Source organism: Centruroides sculpturatus, unplaced genomic scaffold (assembly GCF_000671375.1).
Source record: "Centruroides sculpturatus isolate CEXI.00-Female unplaced genomic scaffold, Cexi_2.0 scaffold1169, whole genome shotgun sequence".
Taxonomy (NCBI): Eukaryota; Metazoa; Arthropoda; class Arachnida; order Scorpiones; family Buthidae; genus Centruroides; species Centruroides sculpturatus.
The window spans coordinates 164,339-178,477 of record NW_019385538.1 but is presented as its reverse complement, the minus strand read 5'-3'; the positions used below and the strand labels follow the sequence as shown (position 1 = coordinate 178,477).

The following is a 14,139-nucleotide window of genomic DNA, read 5'->3' as shown; positions in this document are numbered from 1 at the left end:
TTTCTGCGAAAACTTCGTTGACCTTTGGAGACATCATTAATATAAATAATTTTTATGGCCGTTAAATAAGAAATGTTTCTTTCACAAGAAATGTATAAAATTACAGTACTAAACAGACGATAGGTCGCCTAACTCGCCGTAGCGTGACGCTAGACGGCGAAAAATATATATTTAATTATAATAAAGTTACAATAAATTAAGTTAATATATAATTATATATACAGTACCTAATTTATATATAATTAATATATAATTATATGTACAGTACCTAATTTATATATAATTTATATAATACTGTCCAGACGATAGAAATCTCTCCGTAGCGTGGCGCTACGGACGGCGGGTAAGTAGTTCGGCTGCCCGATGACGTTTTACGTATTATAGGAGTTATTTTTACCGTTGTTTACGGATAATGCCACAATTTTTATAGGAATCATAACTATAGGAAACGCTTTTATAGGGGGATCTACTGTACTTTTAACGTAATAAATAATATACTTTAATTTCACTCAAAAGTATAAAAATATGATAAAATTTGGAATAATTAATAAAACATAACCTAATAAGGTTATAAAACTTTTACATCCTGTAAAACTGCTCTGTCACGTAGCACTTTTTCAAGAACTGAGGATGTTTTGCTTCCTTCTTCCACGCCTCGTATCTTAGAATTTTGCACACCACCTGCTGAAATGTCAGAACCAATTTCTAAGAAAAAATATTATGAAATAATTGGGGATAAAAGGGCTGATAGGCGGACTCTCGGGGCAGTTCGTCACCAATTGCCATACGACGGGCAGTTGTTCCCAACATTGTTCAAATTTCCCAACACAGTTAGTTCAAATTTTTGCTAGAGTGAGTGCTCCTCATCCACCAGCTTATCCTGTCTCCCGGTTCAACGATCCAGGAAGAAATCAACGAGAGAAAGGTTCCCAATATGAACAACGAGGTAAAATTTATTGTAAAACCCTCTCTCTCGGGTTTAGCTTAAAATAACATAGAGATAGGAATTATCCATACCTAGGTATTCCCCATCTTATTATTACTTTTAACTATGTTATTCCTTTGTATCCATAATATTGTAGTATTGTTAGTAATAATTAAATTGTTAATTTTATATTTAATCTCCTTCTTGTCTGGTATTCATTACTTATGCACAGACCCCACACAGAATCTTACCAATCGGGTTCTGTTAAAAAATTAAGCCATCCAGTGACAAGGTGAGCAGGTCTAACAGATCTGACGATTAGAAGGCCTGGACCCTCGTCCGTATTCTCACAATTATTTAAGAAATGGTCCATGTTAGATAGGTTGTGATGATCCGGTCTTTTTCCAAGTTATTTACCGTAATGCCTGAAAGACTTCACAAAAGACTTGTTTAAATTTCTATTAAGAGATGATAAAGTGCTAAAGTTAGTATTAACTAGATAATACGGGTTATCCTACTCGGCTCTAGCACTGTTTTGACTGGGATTTTGCTAGCTTGTTGGATTTTGCATATTCTAGCCTGATTGTACGTTGCACGTTTATCATTTTACATGTTAGTTATGCAGTGGCGTGCCATCATCAGAAGCGGTGGAAGAGCAGCTTTCCTCGTATTTTATAAAAAATAAGTACATATTAATTTTAATTATACGAAAATAATCGCACAATATTTTATTATAACTGCATTATGTATCTTATTACAAATTTCTATACTACACGTGAAAAAAAAATAATAAGATTGCTATTGTACATTCGAATATTAGTGGCAGAGTGAAATCTCTATATTGTCAGATTACAAAAAGCCAGATTTGCTCACGCGCTTTACAGAGCACCAACCTCATCCGGTTTAGCCAGTGGAAGCCTACGACCTTGGGTTTATGCTACACATATAACGCTTCCAATTCTATCCGGGACCGGTTCTGGGCTGTTAGCCGCCCACCCGCTAGATATTGGGCCGATTACGTGAATAACGAGTAGATTTATAACTTAACCCAACCGATAAAAATTTACTGGTATGTTTTTACGATAGTTCTGTATAGTTGACAGGAGTTTAAAAAATCCATTAAAATATTTGATATAATTATTCTGCTCTCCTATTTTATATTACTCACGGATTTCAATGTTAAACCAGTGATATTACGATTCCGTATATCCCATCTTTAAGGGGATGTAAAAAATAACGTGTACATTTCTTGTATAATTTTAAAAAATTAACCGTTCCTTCGACAGTGTCATTTACAACTAAATTTAATGAATGAGAGAGATGCACCAGGTACAGAAAAAGCTGTAGAATTTATTTTCCTTAAATTTACGATTTATGTATCCGTTTGTCATAAAAATTTGTTTTTCCGCTTTTTTCCCGAGACAACAAATATTCGAGTACAAAGTAACCGGTTTCGATATATTTTTACTTAAGAAGTAGTTAAATAATTAAGCGATTAGGGAATTGGGGACGTAAACAAAACCTTGATGAAAGAGCTGGAATATTACTTCAACAAAAGCTTAAACGAACCAATTTATAGCCGAGTACAGTGGGGACTGATTTCATCGAAATTCTGTATTAGATGTAATAAAGACAGAAATTTTTCCAGTTCGACGAGAGTGACCGAAAAGTTGTAAATTTTGGAAATTTCCGTGGACGACACCTAGTCCTAAAACGAATTAATTAGAAAACAAATGACTATTAAGTTTAACATATTTAGATTTTTACAGCTATGGTGAAAAACGTTTCAAAATCTACAACAGCCCTGTTGCGTCCTTTAAGATATACTAATGATGCGACAAAAGTGGTATTTACATTGACCGGTATCGGCACCCTGGGGATTTGGCAGTCCGCGTGTATGCGCGCTCTGCAACCGTCTTTGATTCCATTCATTAGCCACTCGTAGGGATCTATTTGACTAAGTGCATTGTTTTACAAATTAAAAAATATAGAATATTTTATATTTTTTATGTACGTTTCTTTGCAAAGCTATATTTAATTATAACTTTTTTTAAAAGTATATTCATATAATTGAAGAATATTTTGTATGTACCACATCCACCACATACTTTATTTCACCGAGTAAGTTTTTATTATTTTATTTTTAATTGTAGCCCTTATATCGTGGCTAGCGATTCGGAATGTAATTGTGATATTAAAAATGCATCTAGAGAAGTCTACACTTTTTACTGGCTTATCGAATAAACGATGCGAATGGACCCTAGACTGTCACTGACGCGCAATTGACTGATTTCCCCTGGATTTCGGCTTCTTACAGAAACACAGCTTCCCTATCATCAAATGTCACGGAACGCCCCTGTAGTTATGTATATTTCAACGACAGACTACCCGAAAAAATCTATTTTGGAAACGACTTCCAACGAATAGGAGATCATTTTGAAAACGATACTGGCCAACTCACATGGCTCGGTAACGACTAAGAACGGGAAAAAAGTTAAGCAGGCAGAACTAAACACGCATGCGGCTGCCAACAATTCATTCAGAATAGTTCTCGCCCTACGCAGCCAGAAGTCATCTATTGTTCTCAGCTACGCCGAAGTCACTAGAATAGGTAAAAAAAAGGAAATAGCACATCTATTATGATAACTGTAGCATTAGCTTATAATCTGAAAGAAGCAATAGAAACTCTTCCAGATGTAAATGAAAAAGTAAGAATCCCCAAACCACGGAAAAGGAACACAACGGTTATAGTGCTAAATGTCGCTAAAGATGAGGATAAGAATGAGTTTCTAAGAAAACTGTATGAGGAAATCGTCAGAATTAATGAGAAATTCACACTGGAGAGTTTTTGTAAGGAAGCGAAGATCACTAGTGCCATTGACTCTAAAAAAGCAGATGATTGTAGACATGTCATAGCCAGCCTATCGCTGACAGTGCAGAATACTTTAATCAATATTAAAAAGATATGCTGTGAGTGGGGCACACTAATAGTGGATGAATATATACCGGTTTTAAGGTGCTACAAGTGTACTGCGTATGGTCACAAGGCAGCTGACTGCGATTCGCAGAAGCTGTGCAGTCACTGCACGAACAGACATATGTACAAAGACTGCCTAAATCAGAACGACAGCCCGCAGTGCACTAACTGCACTGAAACCAATAAAAATCTACCAAAGGGAATAAAGTACGGAGCAGCACATAATTATTTTTCTACACTGTGCCCAATACTGCAATACTACAAGAGGGTCATAGTTAAGCAAACTCTATTTGAATAATTATTCCCTTGGTTCTGCTGCCCCACCATCATGGCTACTACAACCAATACTCTACAAATTCTACAAATAAATACTCAGAAGAGTAAAGTGGCTTCATCTCTTGTGAGGAAAATGGCAAATGAACTGGATGTGGATATTATTCTCATCCAAGAGCCATACACGGTAAATAATACTATCACCCGCTTTGGCAAGTGGCAAATTTTGAATAAGAGCAACAGTAATCAAAGGCCCAAATGTAGTGTTATTATCAGAAACATTAATATTGGTGTGACTATGATCCCGGAGTTGAGTTCTGACCGCATTACTATGGTAGCCATTAGTTCTGATGCTATTAATTACATCATATGTATTTATTAATCTCCTTTTGACTCTGATGCAGAATGCATTGAAGAACTCAGTAAGGTTGTCTGCTCCTTAAGCAGTGACAAATATATCATCGCAGGGGATGCAAATGCTAAACCCCAACTTGGTTTCATAAAGAAGAAGACCACCGTGGGAGACTACTAAATGATTTTATGGACGAGGCTGACTGTATATCGCTAAAAACTACGGACCGTCCTACATTCTTTATCAGTATATCCAAAGGCTACACAGAGTCTGTCTGGCCCCCACAGATGTGGGTAGGGATATTGAGAATTGCGAAACTTTAACAATCATGACTTCTAGTGACTATCGTTACGTTCTAACTGGTATAAACAATAACATTCAGCTAAACCCTACCATTCAAGATGCCCACCGTCAAAACACGAACTGGGAAACCTTCAGGTAACTCTTTGCAGTCCACTGGAGAAATTACAGCTTTCACCCCTTGGTGAACCCAGTGGACATTGGTCACTATGTAAGTCATATGACTGAATCAATCATGAGGGCAGCTAAGGCTTCAGCAACCTGTAAGAGTAAGAGGAAAACACACTGTTGGAGCAATGAGTTGGAGCAAAAGAAGCATGAAATCAGGAAACTCCGCAAGCAATGGCTACAAGGCAAGAACAGTGACCGGAAGGAGCAAAAAAAAAAACCTATGGCAAAAGCTTAAACGACTATAAAAAAGCAATAAACCATGCCAGAACCAGAGCATGGAAGAATTTCTGCACCAAGACGTGTAACGATCCCTGTTTTCAATCATATCACATTGTCTTTGAGAATAACAAAAAAGCTACTATCTTTAATCTCACTAAGAAAGATGGCACTAGTATATATATTATTCTTGCAAATGTTGAGAACCCACTTGAGAGTCATCTCGCAAATAATAGTACAGACAACGAGCTGGGAATGCATGAGAAAGTAACAAATAACATGACTGTCCCCTAGAACAGCAAAGATGACTGTTGGTTTTTCGTTTCGAAAAGTAGAACACACGGTAAATACTATGGCCAACAAGAAAGCGCCAGGCGTTGACAATATCACCACAGAAATGGTAAAAGCAGCATTTCAAAAAATCCCTATTGCTTTCATGACTTTGTATAATGGCTGTCTAAACCATGGCCATTTCCGATAACTGTGGAAGAAGGCAAATGTTAAGTTTATTCCAAAAGTGAACAACCCAACTATAGAATGTGACTACAGGCCCGTCAGCTTGTTGCCAACAATGGGGAAGGTCTTGGATGGTCTTCTCATTGGCAGAATAAAGTAGAACAACCTTCAGTACAAGAAGCAATATGGGGTCTGCCCTGCCTGTTCGGCCATGCATGCAATAAGGGTGTAAAAAACTTTGTTCATAAGGCATGGGACAGCGATAGATATGCTCTGCTGATAACTGTTGATTTTAAAAAGGCATTCGACCACCAATGGTGGCCTTCTATATTGCATTGTTTGTATCAAACTAATTGTCTGAACAACATATATAGGTTGACCACAGCTACCTGGAAAATAGGACTGTTGGCTATTACTCAAGGACAATTAACCTGAAAAAGAATGTTAACAGAGGCTGACAGCAGGGTTCCAGAAGTGGACCGAGACTCTGGAACCTGGTATATGATGGCCTGCTTTGTAGCCTTGACTCGGACCCAAATATCAAGGCACAAGGCATTGCTGGCGATGCGCTGATAATGATAGTGCATCAGAATAGTAACATTCTATAAAAGAAGGCTAATGAGGTTCTAGAGCTGGACAGTAACTGGAGCAAAAAGAATGAACTCCCGATCAATTATAATAAAAGCGAAGCAATAGTGTGCACAAAAACTCCAGGAGGAAGCAGCTGCAGTGCCCAAGGGCCATTTACCTGGACAAGAAAAAACTAAAAATTGTATTTTGCCTTGAATACCTTTGTGTTTACTTGGACCCAAAGCTACATTGGAAGATCCATATCACTGAAATCTGTAAAAAGGTTCAGCAGAGAGGAAACCTCTTCAAATACATCTCCAGAAACACTTGGGGACTTGGTAGTAGGAACTGTAAATTAATGTACAGGGGAGCGATAGAGCCTTCTATTCTGTATGCAGCCCAGGTCTGGGGAGACAGAGCAGCATTAGCCTATATCAAGAAGAAATTACTGTCTAACCAGAGGCATGCTGCTATTAGAATCTGTAGGGCATATTGCACAGCCCACAAATGCGCTGCTGGTTATAGCTAACATTATCCCCATACATCTACGAATTAAAGAGGTCTTCTAGCAGTGGAACATGCTTACCATTAACCATCAGAATATTACCACCGAAGGGATACGGAACTTCTGTAGCAAGGAATTGATTCCTTCTAATAGTGCGAACTCGATTGACTCAATAATTAATTATCTTACTGAAAGTACTCCTGGAAGGTACCCAAAAGAAACCAACAGCTATACCATTAATGTCAGGAACAATCATTATAGCGACAGCAGAGACCACTGGAAAATCTACACATATGGCTCATGCAATGATAAGATTACTGGTGCAGCCTTCGTCATCTATGATAGTGAGAATGAGATTCAGCATCAACAATATTACTGGCTGCACATGCACTGTACTAACAACCGGGCAGAACTGCTAGTGGTTTATAAAGCTCTAAACACCATCACTAAAAATAGGAGGACCTACAATGGCAGCATCTGTATCAACACAGGCAGTATGTATATGATTAATATCCTCTCGAGCAATTATAAGTGCACGAGAACTGGCATGGAGGTCAAACATCTTTCCAGAAATCTCAGCAAATTTGCTCAACTCAGTTTTACCTGGGTGCTTGTTCACACAGGTAATAAATGTAAGGAGCACGCTGATGCCTTTGCTAAAAAGGGTCAACACAACGGATATCACCACCACTTTTTCTAAAATCCCCATCATCCATATCAAGAGCAATATCAGAGACTGTATAATGGAGGAGTGGCAAAAGGATTGGGCTACCTCAACCACTGGCAGAACCACTTACAAGTTTCTTCTGTCGATTAATAAAAGACAGGCTCTCAGCTACTTCATCACTTCTGATGCCATCACGCAATGCTTGTCAGGTCATGGTAACTTACCCTCTTACCTTACAAGATTCAAAAGGATTAAAAATGATAGGTGCGGTTGTGATGGCATCTCTGAATAAGACGCCCTCCATTACATCTTTCACTGTATGCTGTATAAAAGACAGCAGGAAAAATTTATCTAGCACTGTCTACGGAAGGGATTCGGTTGGCCTTCTGAACCAAAATACTCTGTGAGAATAAAGAGATTTTTGAGCTGTTTGCCAAATTTGTAAACTCTTGTAGTCGCTTTGAGTATAACTCAGGACTACGTCAAACCTAACTGGTTTTCTGGACTCCATCTGAAATAACATGCGGGGATCCTACTGCTGTTCCACTCTGTACTGGCAGCTGGTGGGATCGCCACACTTGTCACCATCATTGTGGTTGTTTGACTGGCTAATCTGTCTACTGGTCTTCGTTGCCTGCTTCTGTGAAACCACGGACATGCACTTAGTAAGTGTCACCCATGGTGTCACGCATAGCATCCTCTGTACTGGTCTTAGATTGCATCTGTGACCCTCTGTGTGTTTTGCTCCGATCAGCAGTCTTGTCAACAATGTCTTCTGTTAACTTAACATTGTCCTTTTATGTAACATACCATTAGTGTAGTACTTTTTTATCGAGATTACCGGTAGTAACAGGCCACTGCCATGTACGTTTCGCTTTGTATTCAATATTGTAACCGTCTAGCCGGAAAGACATTCTGTAAATTATTTGTACCAACGACTGTTTTCTTTTGTAAGTGTGTTGCTAATCAGGATTGTGATCCCAAACTCTACCTCCATTCCACTTCTTTTTTCCCTCTTCTATCCCACTACCACCCTTTTTCCACACTACCCCTCACTCATCCCTCTATACCCTCTTCTTTTTACATGGCTAAGTCCAACTAGAATAGCTATCTCAACTTTACTTTCAAGTTCAATCATTAACCGGAGAGATTTAAATTGTCCCCGTCACAGCCATTGATACACTCGGCGTTATAAACCCTAAATTTCAAAAAAAATTACGAACCAGTTGTTTTACCTTACAACATTTGGTTATAACAATAGTTAAATGTTAATAACGAGTAAAATTGTTATTAGACTCAGTTCGATGAAAAAAGTGAAAAAATGTGTTTTGTAGATTACTATGTCTGTAAAAAATCTCAAGTAAAGAAATTTGGACAGAATATAGAAAAAGTAAATAATATTATAGTTGTGACTCTAGTAAAGTTTTTACTGTAAAACAAATAAATATTATAAATTTTATTTTGCAATAAATTTTTATATTGTTAAGTTCGATGCTATATGATGTAAGGGACAAAGAGACCCCCAAGAAAGTGTTATCTTCGCCTTTGGTCATTTTACAATTTTTCGTCGTTTGACTTCGAATTTTTTGTTAAGAGCTATCATAAAAATTAGTTCGTGAAGACGATCCATCTACTCATTAATGTGTCACCCGGGAACTTTCGATAAATTTCCAGTATTGGACGCCAGACCCTTGGCAATAAACTCCTGACCTCCTGGATAAACCCCAGAAGGAAAAATTCCCAATAACCAGGGAGAGCGATGAGAATCCAGGCAGTCGTCTTCTAGTCGTTCAACTGGGAACAGAAGAACTTGTCCCTGCATCTTCCGAATACTACTTCTGAATGTTACCCGACCGGGAAGCCATTGAATATTCAATTGTGGACTGTTTTAATCATCAGTTTCACCCTCTGTGTTACTATATCCATAACATTAGATAATCACCTTCCGAGTGTCAGAATACAGGATTACTACACAACGTCTCTTAACAATGTATTTATCAACACGCGATCGTCGTTTGTAAACGCTCTCTCTCGAACGGGCTACTAATAATCAAGACTTTTAGTCATGCTTGATATCGACAGTAAATATGTAGTGAATTTTGTTAGAATTAAAATTGTTCGTTTTAGTTAACCGGAGTTCCGAGTGAATCATTTCCTCGTCTCTCTCCTCACCTCTACTCCGAATCCAACCGCTTACCCGCGACCGATCGCGTGACGTAAAGTCGTGATTTCCGAGTCTTGATAGACTCGGTGGTGTCACATCCTGACACGATATCCAAGAGACACAGAACACAAGGTCACAATATATTCAGTACCTAAGTAATAATGACTAATATATATATATATATATATATATATATAACAACCTTCGCTTGTTCTATTTCATTTGATTAGTCTTATAGAAATAATAAATAAATCTGAAAGAATTAGGTAGCAGTAACTAAAATATCGATGTCCACAACTAAATAACAACTAACTTACTTCTGAAGCAGATCGCCAAGATACTCCGAAGTATGATATCTTGAACATTTGTATAAATCTTTTTCCTTTAAAACTCGTTTTCTTCCCTCATTTATTGTTGGGAAAATCCAACTGAAAAGAGATAATTTAATTGTTTACCATAATTTTCTTGTCTTAATAATTCTGAAATTGCTACGGTGGTGCTCAACTTACCGTACAACGAAACGAACGATGTTTATCATAAAATATAATTTATCGTAATTCATTACAATGATAACGATCAAATTATTTACTTTGCTAAATATTTTCCCAAACAATGACGTTTTAAATTGTGCTATTTATTCTTTTTAAAGGTAAAAATTAGTATAATTGTTCAATGATATTTTTTGTGTTTCTGAAGAAAACAAATGCATATACGTTCAATAATGAACGTTTTAAAGAATTCAGCAACGAGTTGCTTAACTTTTCCGAGAACAGTTGGTGGCGCCATTTATTACGCTATTTTATTTAAAAAGTTATTATACTTTTAAACTATTATTAAATGGCAAAGAGCTTAATTTCGAGGTTAGAAACCCGTAAAAAATTTTAAATGTTAATAACGAGTAAATTCGTGATCATCTCCGACCTTTCACGAGATATGACACGACCTCTTTCTCTCTTTACCGGTTCGAGATTTAACCACTAAAATTTATAGCATCAATCTCTTTGTACATCAACTATCCTTACAAAATATTAGATAATTTTGACAGAAGACACGGCCGTTATTAAGCTTTAAAAAGGGTGAACAAAACCGGGCTTTCTACACACACACTTATACGTACACAAATACAACGTACCGTACATACAAAAAAACGATTTTTTGTATTTCTGGCTGTTTCAAAGTCCCGTGTCCAAAAACCAAGTAATCTTGGAACTCCGAACTTAATTTATGACCGATGGTCATACTTTTTCTCTGTTATATATAACAACCGAAAAATAAAAATACAGCTAAAATCATCAAGTATATTTTTATAAATTCAAACTCTAAAATAAATTACTTTATTTTTAAATAAATACGTGCATCAAAATTTGACCGTGATTTTACAGTTTGAAAACTTTAAATTAATAAATTTTTATATTCAAACTTTAAACGCTCTAATAGATTTGTGACTCTTTACAACTCACATGCGATATGGGCAGAATTACATATTTATATGCGACTGAATGACCTTTGAACAAGTTAACACAATCTTTCATTGATTGTAGACACAACACAAAAAACATAGTTATAAATTCTATTTTTCGGTTTTAATTATTTTAAAACACAATATCAAATCATGCAAAAATCTAATTAATATTACAAGATTCTACCAAAATGTGAGAGAAGATACCAGGCATTTAATTTCCAAACTTCAAACCTTAAAGCTGAAAAAAAACTTTTCAATCAGGTCAAGTCATTTCCAACATAACTGTAAATGTTTTCAAAGTCTGTGCATTTCAATCATCCAATCCACATGCAGTAGATTATAAGTGGTATATCTAGAGATCAAATATCTCGTAGATAAATAAACTATCGTAAAATTATGTCAGGAATTATTTATAAATAATTACTTAAAGATTTTAAAGCAGGTCGGTTTAAATAAATTAAGGAACTTTTCGATATCAGACGACAGTCGTACAATTCATTTGCATGCTTTCTTGTCTGAATGAATGTATAATACAGTAAAAACATTTGAGAGTAATTATTCATAATGTATTCAAGATTCATGTATATTACAGTAGTTTTATTCACTTCATTTATTAAATTATGTTAATTAATTAAAACTCAGCGTAATAATTGTATTATGTGATAACAGCTTTAGAAACAAAAGCCCGCCGACTTTTAAAGTAAACTAAGTGTTATAGTCAGGCAATAGAATAAATGATTTATTTATATATTTTTTTAAATATTCGTTTTCATTATACCAAGTATTAAATGAACTCGTATAAAATAACACAAACAACTTTTAAATTAATGAGCAGAAAATTTATTTCACAAATAACTTTTAGTTAAAAACTCTCTTGACAACAATAAAATTTCCAATTATATAATTTAAAGGAGAAAAAAAAAAATTCTAACGAATTCTGAAGAAAATGTTTCCTCGGACGGTGAAATTCTCACGAATATAAAATATAATATATACATTAAATTATAGAACCTGTTTCTCTCAGTCAATTATTAACTAACTGAATGTAACTCTTTAATGATCTATCAACGTTTATATGCAGAGGTAAAAAGAATTTCCTTCGTCTTCTTAGTAATAAAATTTAACAGTTTTTTTCGTTTAGGAAAGCATTCTGTGAGAGCCGAATTTAATGAAAAAATTTATTGTCGGAAAACCTTTATTTTAAATTATAATATCTTGTTGTTCGAATCCAGCTCATTTTTCAAAAAAAATTATCGATTAAATCGGCGATTAAACTGTTTCCCACGGACATAGTTCCTTGTTGGAAGTGACACATCACATGTGTCGCTATGACTCAACGGGCGAAACTTGTTGATTGGATCCTTAATACGAAAACTACGAGTGAAGTAATGGGAAAAACCCAGAAGAGATCCCGTATAAAACGGAGGGAACAATGACGATCGGGGCTTTTCCCTTCATCAGCCGTGGACCTTCTTATGTGCGTGTATTCCCTCCATCGCCATATTTAATCCAAATCTGGATTAGCGCCTGAAGTAAACCCAACCTGGATTAACACCTGAACTTTAGTCAACGCCTAAATTTAATCTCCACGAGAAATTATTCAACGAGAACGTAATCAATCTCCAGGTATTTGTCGCCAGGCCTACCTCATGTAAACTCTCTCTCGAGCTGTTCGATAGTTTAACGATAAGTAATAAGTTTTTAATTATATTTTTCATAATATATTAGGTTAAATAAATAATTAAGCACACATCGAACACAGAATACATCGCGTGTTTGATAAACTAAATAATTTTAATTAAATCTCTTTGATTTATCTTAAGAATCAATAAATCCCTATCAATATATACTGTATGTTTCACAATTTCGTGCACACGGAAAGATTTGCGGTGTCAGCTTCCATTTGGTAAAAATCGGAAAATTAAATACAATAATAATATAAAATTTGTATATATGCATGTTTTATAACATGAAATAACGGAATGAAAATATGAAAGAATTTTGTTTTAAAAGATTACTCCTGAGTAAATAAGTTAATAGTTATTTCTATTACAAAATTTCAATTATTAATCAGATAAAGTAATAATACATACCAGAAAAATATACGAGAGAAAACACCAACAGTATCGAATGGGTTACTTTTTTCTTTCCTCTCCATTCTCATATACACTCTTCTATACACTTTTCATATGTAGTATTTATTACTTATCAAACCTATATATCTGTTCGATAACGTGTAATATTTATATTAAAGTTTAAAGGTTTTGCGTGTTATTTGTGTTGAGAAAACCTTGAAATTACCTCTAGACGTTATATGAATACGAAGTTAAAATTTTTGCAGCGTCATCAACTGTAATATTTCGTATAAAAATATCATACTGTTATTATATAATTGAAAATAAGCTGAATTTTGAGAGTTGAAATACGTTTTTATAAAACTGAACGTAAATACTAACAAAGAAAGTTCCTGATTAAATTTGACCCCACTCCAGATACAACAGGACTTTTTGCTGTTTCCCCACTCCGTTGACATTTAATCACAAGAACTTAATAGCATCGATGTCCTTTATATGCAAGTACAAGCTGAAATGTTATATTTCGTTTTTTAATTATCATCTCATTTCGAGATATGAAACGTAACAGATCCAAACACAGACACGCACTTTACGTATCGTATGTATGTACTACAAATCGCGTTTTTTGAGACCCCGACCCAAAAAAAGTCTAAGCCAGATAAATATTTGGAATCTCAAAACATCAAGATTTGCCAAAAAGAAACTAGGAGGGTCGAATTCGACACGATTCCAATACTTTCCCACGTTATATACATAACAAACCGAGAAAGTAAAACCTAGGAAGAAACTATTTCGATTTTCGAATTTAAAGTTAGTCACGGTCGGTGCAGATAAAATGACATTCATATCGTTCGAGTGAATTTAATAAGTGTTTTGTTGCATTGGTTAAAACATTCCCAATGCGTTATTTATTTTAAACGAATTCATCGTCATTAACTAAATTCAAATGCTAGAAGAACTTAGCTATAATCAAACATCGAAAAAAAAATTTTTAAATGCAGCTTTTTATTAACCTAACGTTATCGC

General features: G+C 35.3%; 1 protein-coding gene across 1 annotated transcript in view; it reads right to left on the bottom strand.

Moving 5' to 3' along the window:
* The window catches only part of LOC111639935 (multidrug resistance-associated protein 4-like), a 14,726-nt gene extending 1,379 nt beyond the window's left edge, over window positions 1-13,347 (bottom strand). The window contains exons 1-2 of the mRNA XM_023385898.1: window positions 13,132-13,347; window positions 9,894-10,004 (exon numbers count right to left, since the gene is read on the bottom strand). Coding sequence (XP_023241666.1) covers window positions 9,894-10,004; window positions 13,132-13,202 — 182 coding nt within the window. The 5' untranslated portion in view covers window positions 13,203-13,347. The remainder of the gene's footprint in view (window positions 1-9,893; window positions 10,005-13,131) is intronic.
* Window positions 13,348-14,139: the final 792 nt, after the last annotated feature.